General features: G+C 35.3%; 2 protein-coding genes across 2 annotated transcripts; both read right to left on the bottom strand.

Annotated features, from left to right (window-relative positions):
- Positions 1-203: 203 nt before the first annotated feature.
- LOC113741995 (galactoside 2-alpha-L-fucosyltransferase-like) lies at positions 204-2,934 on the bottom strand. Its single transcript, XM_027269676.2, has 2 exons — positions 2,614-2,934; positions 204-2,037 (listed from the first exon to the last, which is right to left on the bottom strand). Exons 1-2 carry the CDS (start codon positions 2,855-2,857, stop codon positions 524-526), a joined length of 1,758 nt encoding a protein of 585 aa, XP_027125477.1. The 5' UTR covers positions 2,858-2,934; the 3' UTR covers positions 204-523.
- A 2,744-nt stretch (positions 2,935-5,678) lies between these two features.
- On the bottom strand, positions 5,679-8,804 carry LOC113741059 (galactoside 2-alpha-L-fucosyltransferase-like). The gene is made up of 3 exons (XM_027268547.2): positions 8,723-8,804; positions 8,549-8,635; positions 5,679-7,163 (listed from the first exon to the last, which is right to left on the bottom strand). The coding sequence occupies exons 1-3, from the start codon at positions 8,802-8,804 to the stop codon at positions 5,689-5,691; spliced, it is 1,644 nt and encodes a 547-aa protein (XP_027124348.2). The 3' UTR covers positions 5,679-5,688.
- Between the last annotated feature and the right edge of the window lie 4,604 nt (positions 8,805-13,408).

The raw sequence follows: 13,408 nt of genomic DNA, 5'->3' as shown, positions 1-13,408 counted from the left end.
TGTGGAGTTGTTCCTCCATTGTCTTCATCCTTGTTCCATCTGCCATTGTGATGTGTCGATCTCAGCTTCCTAGTCCAAGGACCAGATGCTCTGATACCACTTGTAGTGACTGATCAGCTAAGAAATGTAAAGGAAAGTAACAGAAAGGAAAGGAAGGGAGAAAAACGTGAGAGGGAAGGGGGGATAGAGATAATGCAAAGGGAAGAAACTGAATTTGTTGTATCTAATTGCATGCCTTCTTCACGTCCCTCTTAGGCTTATTTATACAGGATCTCCCTCTAGATCCTTTCTATGCCTAACCAACCTCTCAACAGAATGATCATGCATGCATGCATGCCGTGTAGCAAATATCTGACTAACTAACTACCTGAAATGCTAACTAACTTCCTGAAATGGAAAGCATGGCAGATACATTTCTGCTGAAAATATCTAGTGAAAATGTCTAGAGTCATTACAGTGACAAATGAGACTGATCAAGATCAGATAAAGTCTGATTGTATAGGAACAAAAACGAATGCAATGGTCACAAACGATTGTCTCCATCAACAAGTTTAAGACCCCAGCTCCTATCTTCACAATGTTGGACATGAGGGGAAAGTTTACTAGTGTCAATGCCTCCCTTCTCTTTGCAGTCATAAGTTGGAGGGGCATGGAAACATGGTTCCATTGACAAAGCATGTTGACACGGTGGATCTGGTGTAGTACGATTCTCAGGCATATAAAGTATCCATGGCTTCAGACCTCCAAGACTTTGGGCAACATAACCAAAAGTTGACCATGCGCTTGTGACCAACTTATCTGTCAAGCTCAGAAGATAAATTTCAGCCCATGTTTTCATGTTGTGCATCTGATTCTCAGTATGTTGGTACTCTTCATTGCTTGGCTGGTATACTTCAATCACTTCTCCTGTGATAGTTGGATGTTCCCAATACATATCTCTTATTGCCTCAAAATATCCAGAGTTTAAAGATGTCATCAAGACAGCTCTAGTTTTATTAGGTCTCCCATATGGAACCATTAGATCTTCTTTCTCATTGACTTGTGGCAGTAGATTCTCCTTCATTACACAAGCCAAAACTTGATCCAAAACATACTTAAAAGGACCAGTTTCTGTTTCAAGGACTCTTATCTGGATGCCTATCTTTTCATCTGCTTTGGCTAAGTAAGTGTTGTAATACCTGGTCATTAGCCCCCAGACAGAGTTTGTTGGATGAAAGAGATACTGGCCTAAGTAATGGAATACAGCTCCTTTCTCAGGAAAGAGATCATTCAGTTCTTGCTCAAAAGATGGGATCAAAAAGAGAGATGGGATAAAATAGTTATTTGACTTCAAAATCATCCAAGGTACTTCTTTGAGAATAGCTTGATCTTGATCACAGAAGAAAAGCATGTCACCTTTATCATAGTCATGAAGTAGATGGAGATAGATAAATGGTGGCAGTGAATACAAAGTTGAATTGTGGAGAACATTGGTTTTCAGCAAATTACCATAGCTTTCAGGAGATTTTTTGTCAAAGCTATTGAACTTTTCTGCAATTGGGAAATCAGAGGGAAGCAACCAGGAAACCCCAGGAAATGGTTCACAAAAAAGATCAGGTATGTAGCCACCAGGATCAACAAGTAGGACTCTATCTGTTAGCAGAGCATAAAGAAAAGCAGATGCCAAACTAAGTATTCTGTTTCCTAAACCTTGGATTGGGTGAATCCAGACAATGTACTTGCAACCTGTGGAATTGGTGTCTTCACCATGGCTGCTTGACTTGAGATATTCCAAAGTTCTGTTGTAGGAATCTGTGAATGGTCCACATCGTTTATGCAAGGCTTCATATCCGCGTAATCTAGAGATAAGATGGGAAGATGGCCGGCCACTTTGTTGCTTGCGGTACAAGACCGATTGATACCTACTTAAACATGATTTTTCATCCAATCCTGCAGGTAGAAGACCACCAAGAAGCTTATCCTGTGGTTTCTCAACAGGCTCGGGAAAATTGTCTCTTTTAACTATATTCTGTTTCGGAATATCAACCACAGCATCACCTGGCAAAGATAGTTACAAAAAACAATTAATTTCTCTGAAGTCTACCGATACTTCGCAAATCACAATGTGGTGAGCCGAAGGACATATGGTAAAATTACTGCAGATCAGGTGCAAATAACTTAAAAGTAATATTGCCTGCAAAAGGCAATCAGATTGCATAATCTTCTGAATCAACTCATTCTAATGTATAGACAGGCTAGGTAATTTAATAATGTGTAAAAGCAATCAATGAGCATCTATGTCAAATGAATGAATACATTGCCATATCACTACTTATCTAAAATATGATGAAGACTGTTTTTGTTCTTCTTCTTCTTCTTCTTTCTGTTTTTTTCTTTTTGGGGATCCATTTTCTTATGGTTTCAGCTCTAGATTCTCCATTCACCATCTGAGGTACTACTAGGCTACTACTGCGCTTTACCACCAAAAAAGCACTAGACAGTCTCGTAAATTCAACTTGAATAAAGTCTGTACCATAACTTGCTCTAACTTCAATTATTTACCTCGAACTTCAGCAATTAACTTCGATCAACGTCCACAGTAGTACTACAAGAACAGGAAAAATGAAGTAGTACCTTTTCCAAAAGGTCTGGAATCAAGAAGCCTGGCTTCAGAAGATGAAGGATTCTTCAATACTGAGAACATAACAAAGAATCCCATGAAGCAACCAACGAAAATCCCAAATACTTTGATTGGATTCTCAGAGCATCTTGCTTCTAGACTCCTGAAAATGGTGTCTTTTGCAGGACCCTCGTGAGGCTTTATTTGGTCATCATTACTGAAGTTGCTCTTCAACTTTGTCATCTCTAGACAGTCCATGCTTGGCTTCTGCAAATCAAGATATCGACTGGACTTTGGAGAGGGATGCAATGTGCAATGTCGGCAGAGAATTCTTGGGTTTAAGTCGAAATTCAAGAATTATTAACAGAAAAGGGAAATTGACTGGGTAATCTGTGGGGTTATCAGGGGTCTAATGAAGGTTTTGGGTGGAAAAGTATTGAGATTACCGTTGATATGGGCACGTTTCGCGGGTAGCGGCCAAGTCTGTTAAAAGTATCAATTTTAGTGGTCCCATGAAACAATTTTCTTTCTTCACTTTTGCTCGGTTGCTCCTGTACCTTTCAATGTCGAGCCAAATTTAGTTGTTGAAGTTTCTTTCACAAAATAATAGGTGCATAAAAAGAAATGACACTTTTCATTTGATTTGATTTAAAACTTTATCTTAATCCTAAGGGTTTTTCTAACAGGCGTCGTTGGACACCCATTAATATGCTTTGAATTTCATCTAACTTATCATGTGTATACATAAATTAATAATTATTATTCTCTCTTATATTTATACACTTCTCTAATTAATTTTAACAAATTAAGCACCCGTTAGACAAATCCCTAATCCATTCTATAACAAACTCTTTATCAACTTATTTTAGGAATATGTATAATATATTCCAAAAGTTTATGTACTTCAAAGAGCTGAATTATGGGAGCTAAAATTTGCAATTTATCCTGACCAAAAGTTTAAACACTTTTTTATATATAAAAACATCATCATTTTAATAAACTATGTTTATGACTTACCAATGCAAGGAATCTTAATTATTTAGATGGTTTGGCTAATGGTGGTGCCCAATGGGCACTCTTCAAGAGAGGGATTAGGAATTAATTTTTTAAGAAAGTGTATTTATATTTGAGAAAATGTCTAAATGCTGAGGGTGTGTTAATTATGAATGTGTCTATTAAATGGTAAGTTAAGTGTTATTTAGGCATTTTAACAAGTTTCCATTGGAAATCCATTAGAAAAACCCTTATTTAAATCTGACATACATTTAACATTTTAAATTATGTAATTGAATCTAAATTAGATTGGAAAACTATTTTATGTTACTATTTATTTTTTGCAATTTGTATTTGATACATACAAAAGCTGCCTTTACTAACATGATATAATCAATGGGAGATATCCAAATTTTCACAATCCAGCAATGGCGACATTGATGAAAGGGTTCTTTTTTTGGATAAAACAAAGAACTTTATTAATGAGATTGCTAAAATTGTCCAGCATGATTTACTCGACAAAACATAGCCAAAAAAAGGTTAATTGCGAAGAATCAACACAATTTGGGATTTGATTGTGAAAGTTATGGGCATGCAATTTAGAACTTAGTGCTTAAATGTTGCAATGCTCCTTTGATAAAAAATAAAAAAAAAAATCATTAGAATAATCACGATAAATTACAGTAAAGCCTTTATAAAATAATGCTCTTGGAACTATACAAATTCTATTAATTTAAAGTGGTATTAATTAATTATCGAGTATACTTACGATTCTATCTAAGAAATATAAACCAATCCATTATTCTATTATCAAGATGTCAAAAAGATTTAGAAAACTAAATGATATTGATAGATGTTCACATGCACGTGGGATGCTCTCTACTATACTCACTCACATAATGTTTTATGCATTTGATCAGACATGGTTGATTTGATGAGATTCAGTAGATTTAAATTTTAAGAAAAAATAAACAATAATAAACTCATATTTTAGGAAAATTTAATATGTAATATTAGTGAATTATTAACTTATGATATATGAATGGGACCAAAGGATTATATAGAGTTTTCAAAAAAATATTATCTTATTATTTTATAGAAATTATTAATTTAGCTCGTTAGCCCAAGTTGGGACTAGAAAAATTATTAGTTAATATAGATTATTAATTTATTGAATATTATCTTGTGGAGGTTTTACTATATAGAGTTTTAAAAACTCATCATTTCTAAACCAAATTCTATGGATCGTGCAATTTAGATATCGAACTATCTTCCCCAAACTTAAAGTGATCAAGCTAATATCTATAACCATTAAGTAACTCCACGAATTTGTAAAGCATAATACAAATTCAATCCATAAGAAAATTAGAATTTACCTGATCATATTCAGAAAATTTTTGAATTACAAAATAAAGCAGGCGTTCCTCTGCCATAGGATAATGAACAAAAGCCTTCTACTTCTATCAGGTGAAAGTAGAACAAAATTAAAATTTACGAAGGAAAAAAGGTTACCACTCCACCAAATATGGGGGTAAGATGTCTATTTCCCAAAATTATTTGGGGCCTTTGAGTTATTTCTTCTTCTTCTGTTACTCTACCAATTTCTTCTCTGCCCAAAAAATTATAATCCTCTTTTCAATTGTCTCATATTAATGACTAGTGAGTACCCCTTGTGGCCACACAAATACAGTGATGTACAATTGCTAACCTGTCAAGCAGTGATGTCTCAGTCCTTTGTTTGGATTGCATTTTTCTGAATTTTTTTGTGGAAAATTATTGTAACGATTTGATATATGTGAGGTAAAAAGGTGATTGAAAAATGTGTTCATGGAAAACGTAGCAATTTTTTTTGGAAAATTGCAATCCAAACCCAATCAGCCATGTAGAACTGCTACAAGAATTTAGCAGTATTGCAGGAACTGGATTGCAAACCCAAGCCAGGTCCATGGTTTCCAAATTCTGATTGTATTCAACTACAGGCTATGCATACATAAGAGAAATCTGAATTTCCAAATGATCACAGCAAAGGCTGAGATAATTCAGGAGGGGATTTCATACTTCCATACCATAATAAATAAATATGAGATCAGAACCCTTTATCCGTCAAAAAGTTTAAGACACCAGCTCATATCTTCACAATGTTGCACATTAGGAACAATTTTTCCTGTGTCAGTCCCCATTTTTCTTTTGCAATCATAAAAAGGTGGGGCATGGAAACAAGGTTCCATCGACATAGCACGCTGACAAGGTGGATCCGGAGCCGTCTGATTCTCGACCTTGTAAAGAATCCATGGTCTCAATCCTCCAAGACTTTGAGCAACATAACCGAAGGTTGACCATGAGCTTGTGACCAACTTATCCATCAAGCTCAGCAGGTACATTTCTGCCCATGCTTTCCTATTGTGCATCTGCTTCTCGGTTTGTTGATACACTTCATGACTTGGCTGAAATAGTTCAATGATTTCTCCTGTGATAGTTGGATGTTCCCAGTACATGTTTCTCAGTGCCTCAAAGTATCCAGAACTCAAAGATGTGATTAGCACAGCTGTAATCTTTGGTTTTCCAGGTGGATTGATGATAGGTAGGTTCTTATTGATTTGTGGTAGCAGATTCTCCTTGATCACACAAGCCAAAATCTGATCTGACACATACTGATATGGACCAGGACCTGCTTCAAAGACTCTTATTTGTATGCCTATCTTTTCATCTGCTGTGGCTAAATAAGCATTGTAATACCTAGTGATCAGCCCCCAAACAGAGTTTGTTGGATTTAAGAGATACCGGCATAAATGATGCAAGACAGTTCCTTTCTCTGGAAAGAGATTATGTAATTCTTGCTCAAAAGATGGGATCAGAAAAAGAGAAGGGATAAAATAATTATCTGTTTTCAAAATCAGCCAAGGTACTTGCTGGAGAACAGTTTGATCTTGATCACAGAAGAAAAGCTTGTCATGTTCATCATAGTCATGAACTAGATGGAGATAGACATATGCTGGCAGTGAAGAACTAACTGAATTGGCAAACACATTATTTTTCAGCATATTCCCATAACTCTCAGGAGATTTCTGATTGAAGCTACTGAACTTATCAGTAAGTGGGAAATCAGAGGGAAGTAACCATGATACATCTGGAAATGGTTCGCAGAAAAGATCTGGAATGTCTAATCCACGATCAACAAGCAGAACTCTATTTGTGAGGAGTGCATAAAGGAAAGCAGATGCCAAAGAGAGTATTCTGTTTCCTAAACCACTGAAGGAAAGCCAGACAACATAATTGCAGCCTGTGGAACTGTTGTATTGGTTAGAGTTAAGATATTTCAAGGTTCTGTTGTAGGACTCCGTGTATGGTCCACATCGTTTATGCTGTAATTCATAGTTTCGTAACCTAGAGATGAGATGAGAAGAAGGCTGATGTATACTTTTTTTGCGATATAAGACTGATTGATACCTACTAAGGCATGACTTTTCATCTAATCCTGCTGGAAGAAGGCCACCTAGAAGCTTATCTTGAGGTACTTCAACAGGCTGCCGAAAAGTGGTCTGTTCTATAATGTCCCCTGAAGCAAAATTCACTGCAAAAAAGTTCAACAAAAAACCAAGTAGAAAGCATGAGAGAAACCAAACATTAAGCAAGTGGCTCTAATCAGCTATTATGATCTCCCAAACTCTAGCCAAAAAATCAAGACTAGGCCCTTAACATGCATCTGTTTGTACAGAAAATATATAGTCTAAAACGATTCATTTAAAAAAAAAAAAACTTTGGAACATAATTATGCTACCAAAAAGTGCCAAGACTTCAATCTAGGTCAGCTGTGTTATCTCACCATTCATTGCTTGATTTATTTGCACAATGTTATCTTGGCAGTCTGAGTATCCCCACTCCCACCCCGGCGGTTGATTTTGAGAAAGTATCTACTTTCAAAGAAAGATGGGGACTGAATTTCGAGTATCAGTCAAGGAGGTACAAAAATGGGGAAGGAGTTAGAAAAAGTAGTGCAAAATTAAACGAGGGGCGTGATAAACAGAACAAAATGATCTAGCAAATAATGTTACACTGTTAAAAATGCATGTTAAGCGCCAGTCTGTGTAATGAACATCACCTAAACAGGAAATCCAGGTTCTGTGACTCAAGCAAATCCATCCCTCTAAAAGGCTTATGGAACTTCTAACACAGCAATAACCAAAAATTGAAGCAACAAAAACTAGGATGGTAGATACATAATGCCAGTGATAATTTTCCATAATATGGTCATGTCAATAAGCTGCTTAAGGAACTAATAGTAGTATACCTCACCAAGTGATTTTTAAATTTAGAGAAAATATATAAATAAATGAACGTCTATAATTAAGTAAATTATGGTATCTAAAACATGTTGCAGACTAGGTGAATGACATGCTAATGAGCTAATCTTCAACCATAAACCCCATCAACCTTAGCTATTTGATAGCAAGTGGAAGAAAGTTTGCCTTTGTTTTTAAAGTGGCTTTTCTCTACAGTTGAAAACTTTTCTTAGATTGTAGTCACGTTCAAGTCACAACAGGATAAATAACTGGAACTCACCCACCAACCTAAACATATGAAATTGAAAGAAGCACAGGACATCCCTAAATTCCAACAACACATTCTACAAAGCCAACCTCTTTTCCTGTCCCCCTTTTCGTCTTTCCTGGCTTCATTTCATAGTCAAAATGGGAAGGTAGGCAAGAAAAGTACATCCATGTCGTACAACAATATATCTGGATCAACCCCCACCGCACCTGTAACCTATTCTCCATCTGAAGAGCGATCAACTGTTCACTTTATTTAAAAAGCCATTAAATTCATATATTATCTTGAATTAGAATAATCAAGAAAAAAGATTAGTTTATTAGTAACTTCTTTAAGTACCAGATAAGTCCAAGAAATAAACTATTCATTCAGAATAACAAGAAGAATAAAGATTTGGAAGTGAAGTACCTTTTTGGGGTGGTTTAACATTAGGAAGCCTAGCATCAGCAAGAGTCCAGAAGCCATCAGAAGAAGAATCCTTCAAAACTGAGGATACTGTAAAGAAAACACAGAATCCCACTAAGCAAAATACGAAAATTCTCAGCATTTTAATTGGACTGCACATGCATTTTGCTTCTAAACCATCCCAAAAAACAATGTCGTTTTGAGACTCCACAGGATTGGTTTGATCAGTAGTGGAGTTGCCCTTAAACCTCCTGATCATGGTTTTCTGCAATTCTCATGCAAAATTAACAAAAAGGGTTGTGAAGAAATGCAATGTTTGATGATGATGCAGAAGTATATATAGTTTGGTTAAATCAAAACAAAATCTCAAGAAATATTGCCAAAGACGGAGTGTGTGTTGAGTGTGTAGGTTTGTTTTGGGAAGGAAATTAATTATGGGGTGCTGATAAAGCGAGAGGTCGCACACTTGCATTTAACAAACCCTTTGAGCATGGAACATGGGGGATGTTTGCCCAGAAATAACACACAACTTTTTGTTTGCTACATATCAATCCCTAGAGATATACCATATGCTACATTCACATTAGTGGTTATGGTTGATGTCCCAAAGATTAGACGACTTAGGTTCTAATCTTCTTCCTCTTTCCCTCTGCCATTTGGACGAGAGAATTTATGGAGGATTCACATTAGAATATCATACCTATGTATGGTTCAATATGATAACAATTTTGGTTATTTTATCTAAGGGGCATGAGATTTAAAAAGAAATCAATTTTGACATCATTTTGGACCAATGGTGGCACGAGGGTTTTTGGTTGGGGCAAACCTATATGCATAGACAATTATTATCCTATTTGAATTAATTTTTTTTATAGATGATATACATTATTAGATTTGGATGAATGTTAAGTACGTAAAACTTGAATTTCAAATTCAAATTAAAACTAGTTGTCATGCTTCTAGATTTGATAATATATACCTTGTCAGCATGTACAAGATTAATTATTTTATGAGTGTCATTTTTATAGTTTTGTCTTGCTTGTTAAATTTTTTTGTTTTCTTTCAATTAATTATCAAGGCTAGATATCTAATTACAATTCAATGTAAAATATTTAAACTAATATCTTGTATCAACAAGTTTCTTTCCAATCACTAGATTATGTCAACGGAGCAACAACAATAATCAAGTTAATAGAACACAATAATATGTATTGAATGATTTCTCCATCTTCTCATTCTTACTATCCTTGCGGCGTAACTGACTATTCTCAAATATCGAGAGAAATTTTGGACAATAGTCATAACTCAAAGTTCAGTTTGGAAGTACACAAGCAACATACCCAATTAACTGCCAAATGATCTAGAACCAAATACTTAACTTTAGTTTTTGGAAGATAAAAAAAAAATGGAATAATTAATTGAATAGTATGCATAGCTAAAGCAATTAACAAGAAAAATCTTGTAGATTAACTAAAAAATAGCATGCCAAAGATACTTAAAGACGATTAAAATTGAACTCTTTTGCTAATATGAAACCAAACCAAACTTGACTATTCTTTAATATCAATGTCGCGCCCCATTTTTTGATAAATAAATAAATGGTTTAAAAAATGTATTTTTTGATTCAATTGGAAAATGAATTGTGATTTAAAGAAAAAATGGGTCTAAATGGGGGGTTGAGAATGCGACGATTTGACCCAAATTTATAGTTTAAAAAGGGTTTTTGAAATAAAAATTGGAGTCGCCACTTGGTAATGAGTTAAGGTGTACCAAGTCACCAAAAAATGAATTTTTAAAGAAAAAATAGGAAAAAGTAGTAAGAAACCCCTTTTAAACGACTCCTAGTCCACGTAAACCAAAGAAAAAGGTTCGGGAGTCACATTTAACGAAGGGGAAGGCAAGGATAAAAATCCAAGGCACCCCTTCGACCTAGCCAAGGCTAGTTGCGTGATTTAACCCTTATTTTCCTAAACTTTTCTACCCAAGGTATGTATTGCAAGTTGGATATGACTAATGGATGAGAAATGCAATCCTAAATCTAAGAAATGTCTCTTATGAGGCTTTTGGTCCCATTCACATGAATTGTGACGGCCAAATAAGGAAAGCCCTCATAGAAATCGCAAATAATGCAAATGAAGACTCAAATATGTGCAAGTGTGAAAAGTGTAAGAAAAGTGCATGTGTGCAATTTGAGAAAAGTGTTTGTGTGCAAATGGATGAAAATATAAGTGCTCGTGTGTAAGTGAACGAAAATAGTAAATATAAGTAAAATGGGTGCAATGTGTGAAAGGACAAAATAAAGAAAGTGAAGAAGTGTGTGATTATGGCATGTGGATTTAAGATATATATTTAGTGAGAGAAATAGTGAGAAAATGATATGAAAATTCAAAATGCATGAACTTAGAGGAATGCATCAGGTCGGGTACGGGGATGACCTCTATTTTTTTGTGATTTCAATTTTCCCTTTGATTAGAAGGGAAAACTAGCGTGCTAAGGCTATTTTGAAGCCACACTCGCTCGTTTCCCTTACCCAAGGGGGTTTTCACGCAAATGAACCCTATAACTAGCATGAGATGCAAGTCCTAAAGTGAAGGGGAAGGGGTTTGAGGAACATACCAAATGATAAACTAAGGAAAAATGCGTGATATGTGGTGATCATGCACTTCATGAAAAAGGAAAAAAAAGAACCTATTGGGTCTAGCATTGGACTAGCCCTTTCTATGACATCCTACTATCATTAGATTAGTGAAAAAGATGAACCACAACTAGCGTTGGACTAGTGTGGTGACGTACATTCATCCATCACACTCATTCAGGTTATGAAAAAGCGAGTAGACATGCCAAAACACTCATAAACATATAGCACATAACACTTAGCATGCTCGACTAGATGCAAGGACGTAACAAAGCAAATTAACACATAGTAACTAAGCATGCAAGACAAATAAGACGATTAAAGCCCTAACTATTACATTTGCTAGCTAAAACAAAGGGGAAAGGGAAAATGGACCAAATTACTTGCTATGCCCTATCTATTACAAGCCAAGAGGTGTACACATACCCCATAAATGAAAATAAAAGAAAGATTTAAAAATGAAATAAAAGTAAATAAATGAAAGGCATTAATAAACATTTAAGAAAACCAAGTAGGCATGCAATTTTCATTTAGCAAGTTGGATCACATAGGGAGATACAAAAAAAAAGATAAAAGAAAGTATACCGTCCCCTTTTGTGGTGCTAATAAGTTGGAAAAGGTTCTAAATTGGAGCTAAAACCACTAAACAAAGGATTAATGCACCAATTTAATAGTAAATCAAACAACACAAATTCTTCAAAAACAAAAATTAAAGAACCACTAATAACTATGAAATTGAACCATTAGATCCCTTTAGATAATCAAACAAGTCCATATTCATCAAATGAAATTCCAAGTTAAAAGGGAAAGGAAACTCGAAGGACCCAATTGATTAATCTTTTCAATTGCTTAGGCCATGGTAGAATAAGAAGGGACTTGAGGGGTTAAAGAGTAATTATTGGAAATTATTCATGCAAAATGCATGCAACTCACGTAGGAAACCTGTTTCTGCCACTAAAACATAAAGACTACTGCATTTTTGTTTCCAAACTTGTCGTTTCATCATGCCAACTGATTTATCAAAACCAGAAATTACTGATGACCTTCGGTACCAAACTACCAATCATGCACAGGACATTTCAGTCAAGCTACAAATCAAATCAAACGTTTGAAACAAAGCCAAAGCTTCGGCCATCTAAGGAAAAGAAAAGATATTTGCGCATACTGCTGCAACAGGACCAAGAGCTTTGAGCTCATTGCAGCAGCTTTTATGCACAGGCTTCCGCAATTAATTTGAGAAAGAAACCAGCTGCATTTCGTTCCCAACATCACAGTTTTAGGCTAAGGAACTAACCACATAAACACCCCAATCCAAACAAGCAAAACTCAGCCAAATATCATAAAAAAAAATCTGGAAAGCATGCGTGCAATGGCAAGAAACTTCAGCTTCTGAAATGTTTCATTTGCTGCCATTCTCTGTCATGATTTTCTATCCCTTTCACCATAGCAAATACCAAAGCTTCAAACTATCGATTAAATGAAACGCATGCTCTTGTTGCAGAATTGAAACCACACATTTAAGTTGTCCAAAAGCGAGGAAAAAAGGAATTTTTCGTGCATTTCCAAGCATTATTTTCCAGAGAAAAAAAAAAAACCCAACAACAACTGCAAATTCTAGTTTCACTCCCTCGGCAAATCACATAAATTTTCCAGCACTTGGTTGGTCTTAAATCCGAATTTACCTCGGTTGAATCATTGTGTTAAGAGCTTTCTATTTTCATTTCATTTTCTGGTTTGGACATGCTTATAAACTCTTAAATTCCTTATGCACGTATCAAGCTAGCATATGAATATTTCCAGCTCAGAAATCAAGTTCAAATAATATCCATAACCATCAAAATTTCCAGAAATTTTTCTGTTTGGTCCGGATGATCTTGCCTTAAGGCAGATTGCACTTTTGAATTTTTATTCCTCTGTTTTATCAAACTGATTGGCTACATGCAGGGCCTAAGTACTCATTATTAGCTGCATATTTATGATTATAAGCCCAAATTACAAAAATCAAAACCAATTTAAGCTGCACTACTCCAAGCAAGCTCACGGCAAAATTTTCTAGCCAAGACAGAATTTTCCACAGCTTTGTTTTCACCATTTGATTGCGAAATTTAACACATGCAAGACTCTAATCCTGATAATCATCCAAAATCCAGTTAGATAAACATCTTTCATGCTCAGGTTGTCCAAATTCAGACCCATTCAGCAGCCAAAATAAAACAAGTGCATCAAGC

Source organism: Coffea arabica, chromosome 4e (assembly GCF_036785885.1).
Source record: "Coffea arabica cultivar ET-39 chromosome 4e, Coffea Arabica ET-39 HiFi, whole genome shotgun sequence".
Classification (NCBI taxonomy): Eukaryota; Viridiplantae; Streptophyta; class Magnoliopsida; order Gentianales; family Rubiaceae; genus Coffea; species Coffea arabica.
Note: the sequence above shows the minus strand (reverse complement) of the source record. Positions and strands in the feature narration are given on the sequence as shown.

What these genes read in the sequence shown, in the direction of transcription:
- LOC113741995 (XM_027269676.2), bottom strand. Translation starts at nt 2,857, where the DNA reads ATGGACTGTCTAGAGATGACAAAGTTGAAGAGCAACTTCAGTAATGAT. An exon ending in TTCCAGACCTTTTGGAAAAG is followed by an intron (nt 2,038 to 2,613) that starts GTACTACTTCAT and finishes TATCTTTGCCAG; the next exon opens with GTGATGCTGTGGTTGATATT.
- LOC113741059 (XM_027268547.2), bottom strand. Translation starts at nt 8,804, where the DNA reads ATGATCAGGAGGTTTAAGGGCAACTCCACTACTGATCAAACCAATCCT. An exon ending in CGACATTGTTTTTTGGGATG is followed by an intron (nt 8,636 to 8,722) that starts GTTTAGAAGCAA and finishes TTTTCTTTACAG; the next exon opens with TATCCTCAGTTTTGAAGGAT. An exon ending in TGTTAAACCACCCCAAAAAG is followed by an intron (nt 7,164 to 8,548) that starts GTACTTCACTTC and finishes ACTTTTTTGCAG; the next exon opens with TGAATTTTGCTTCAGGGGAC.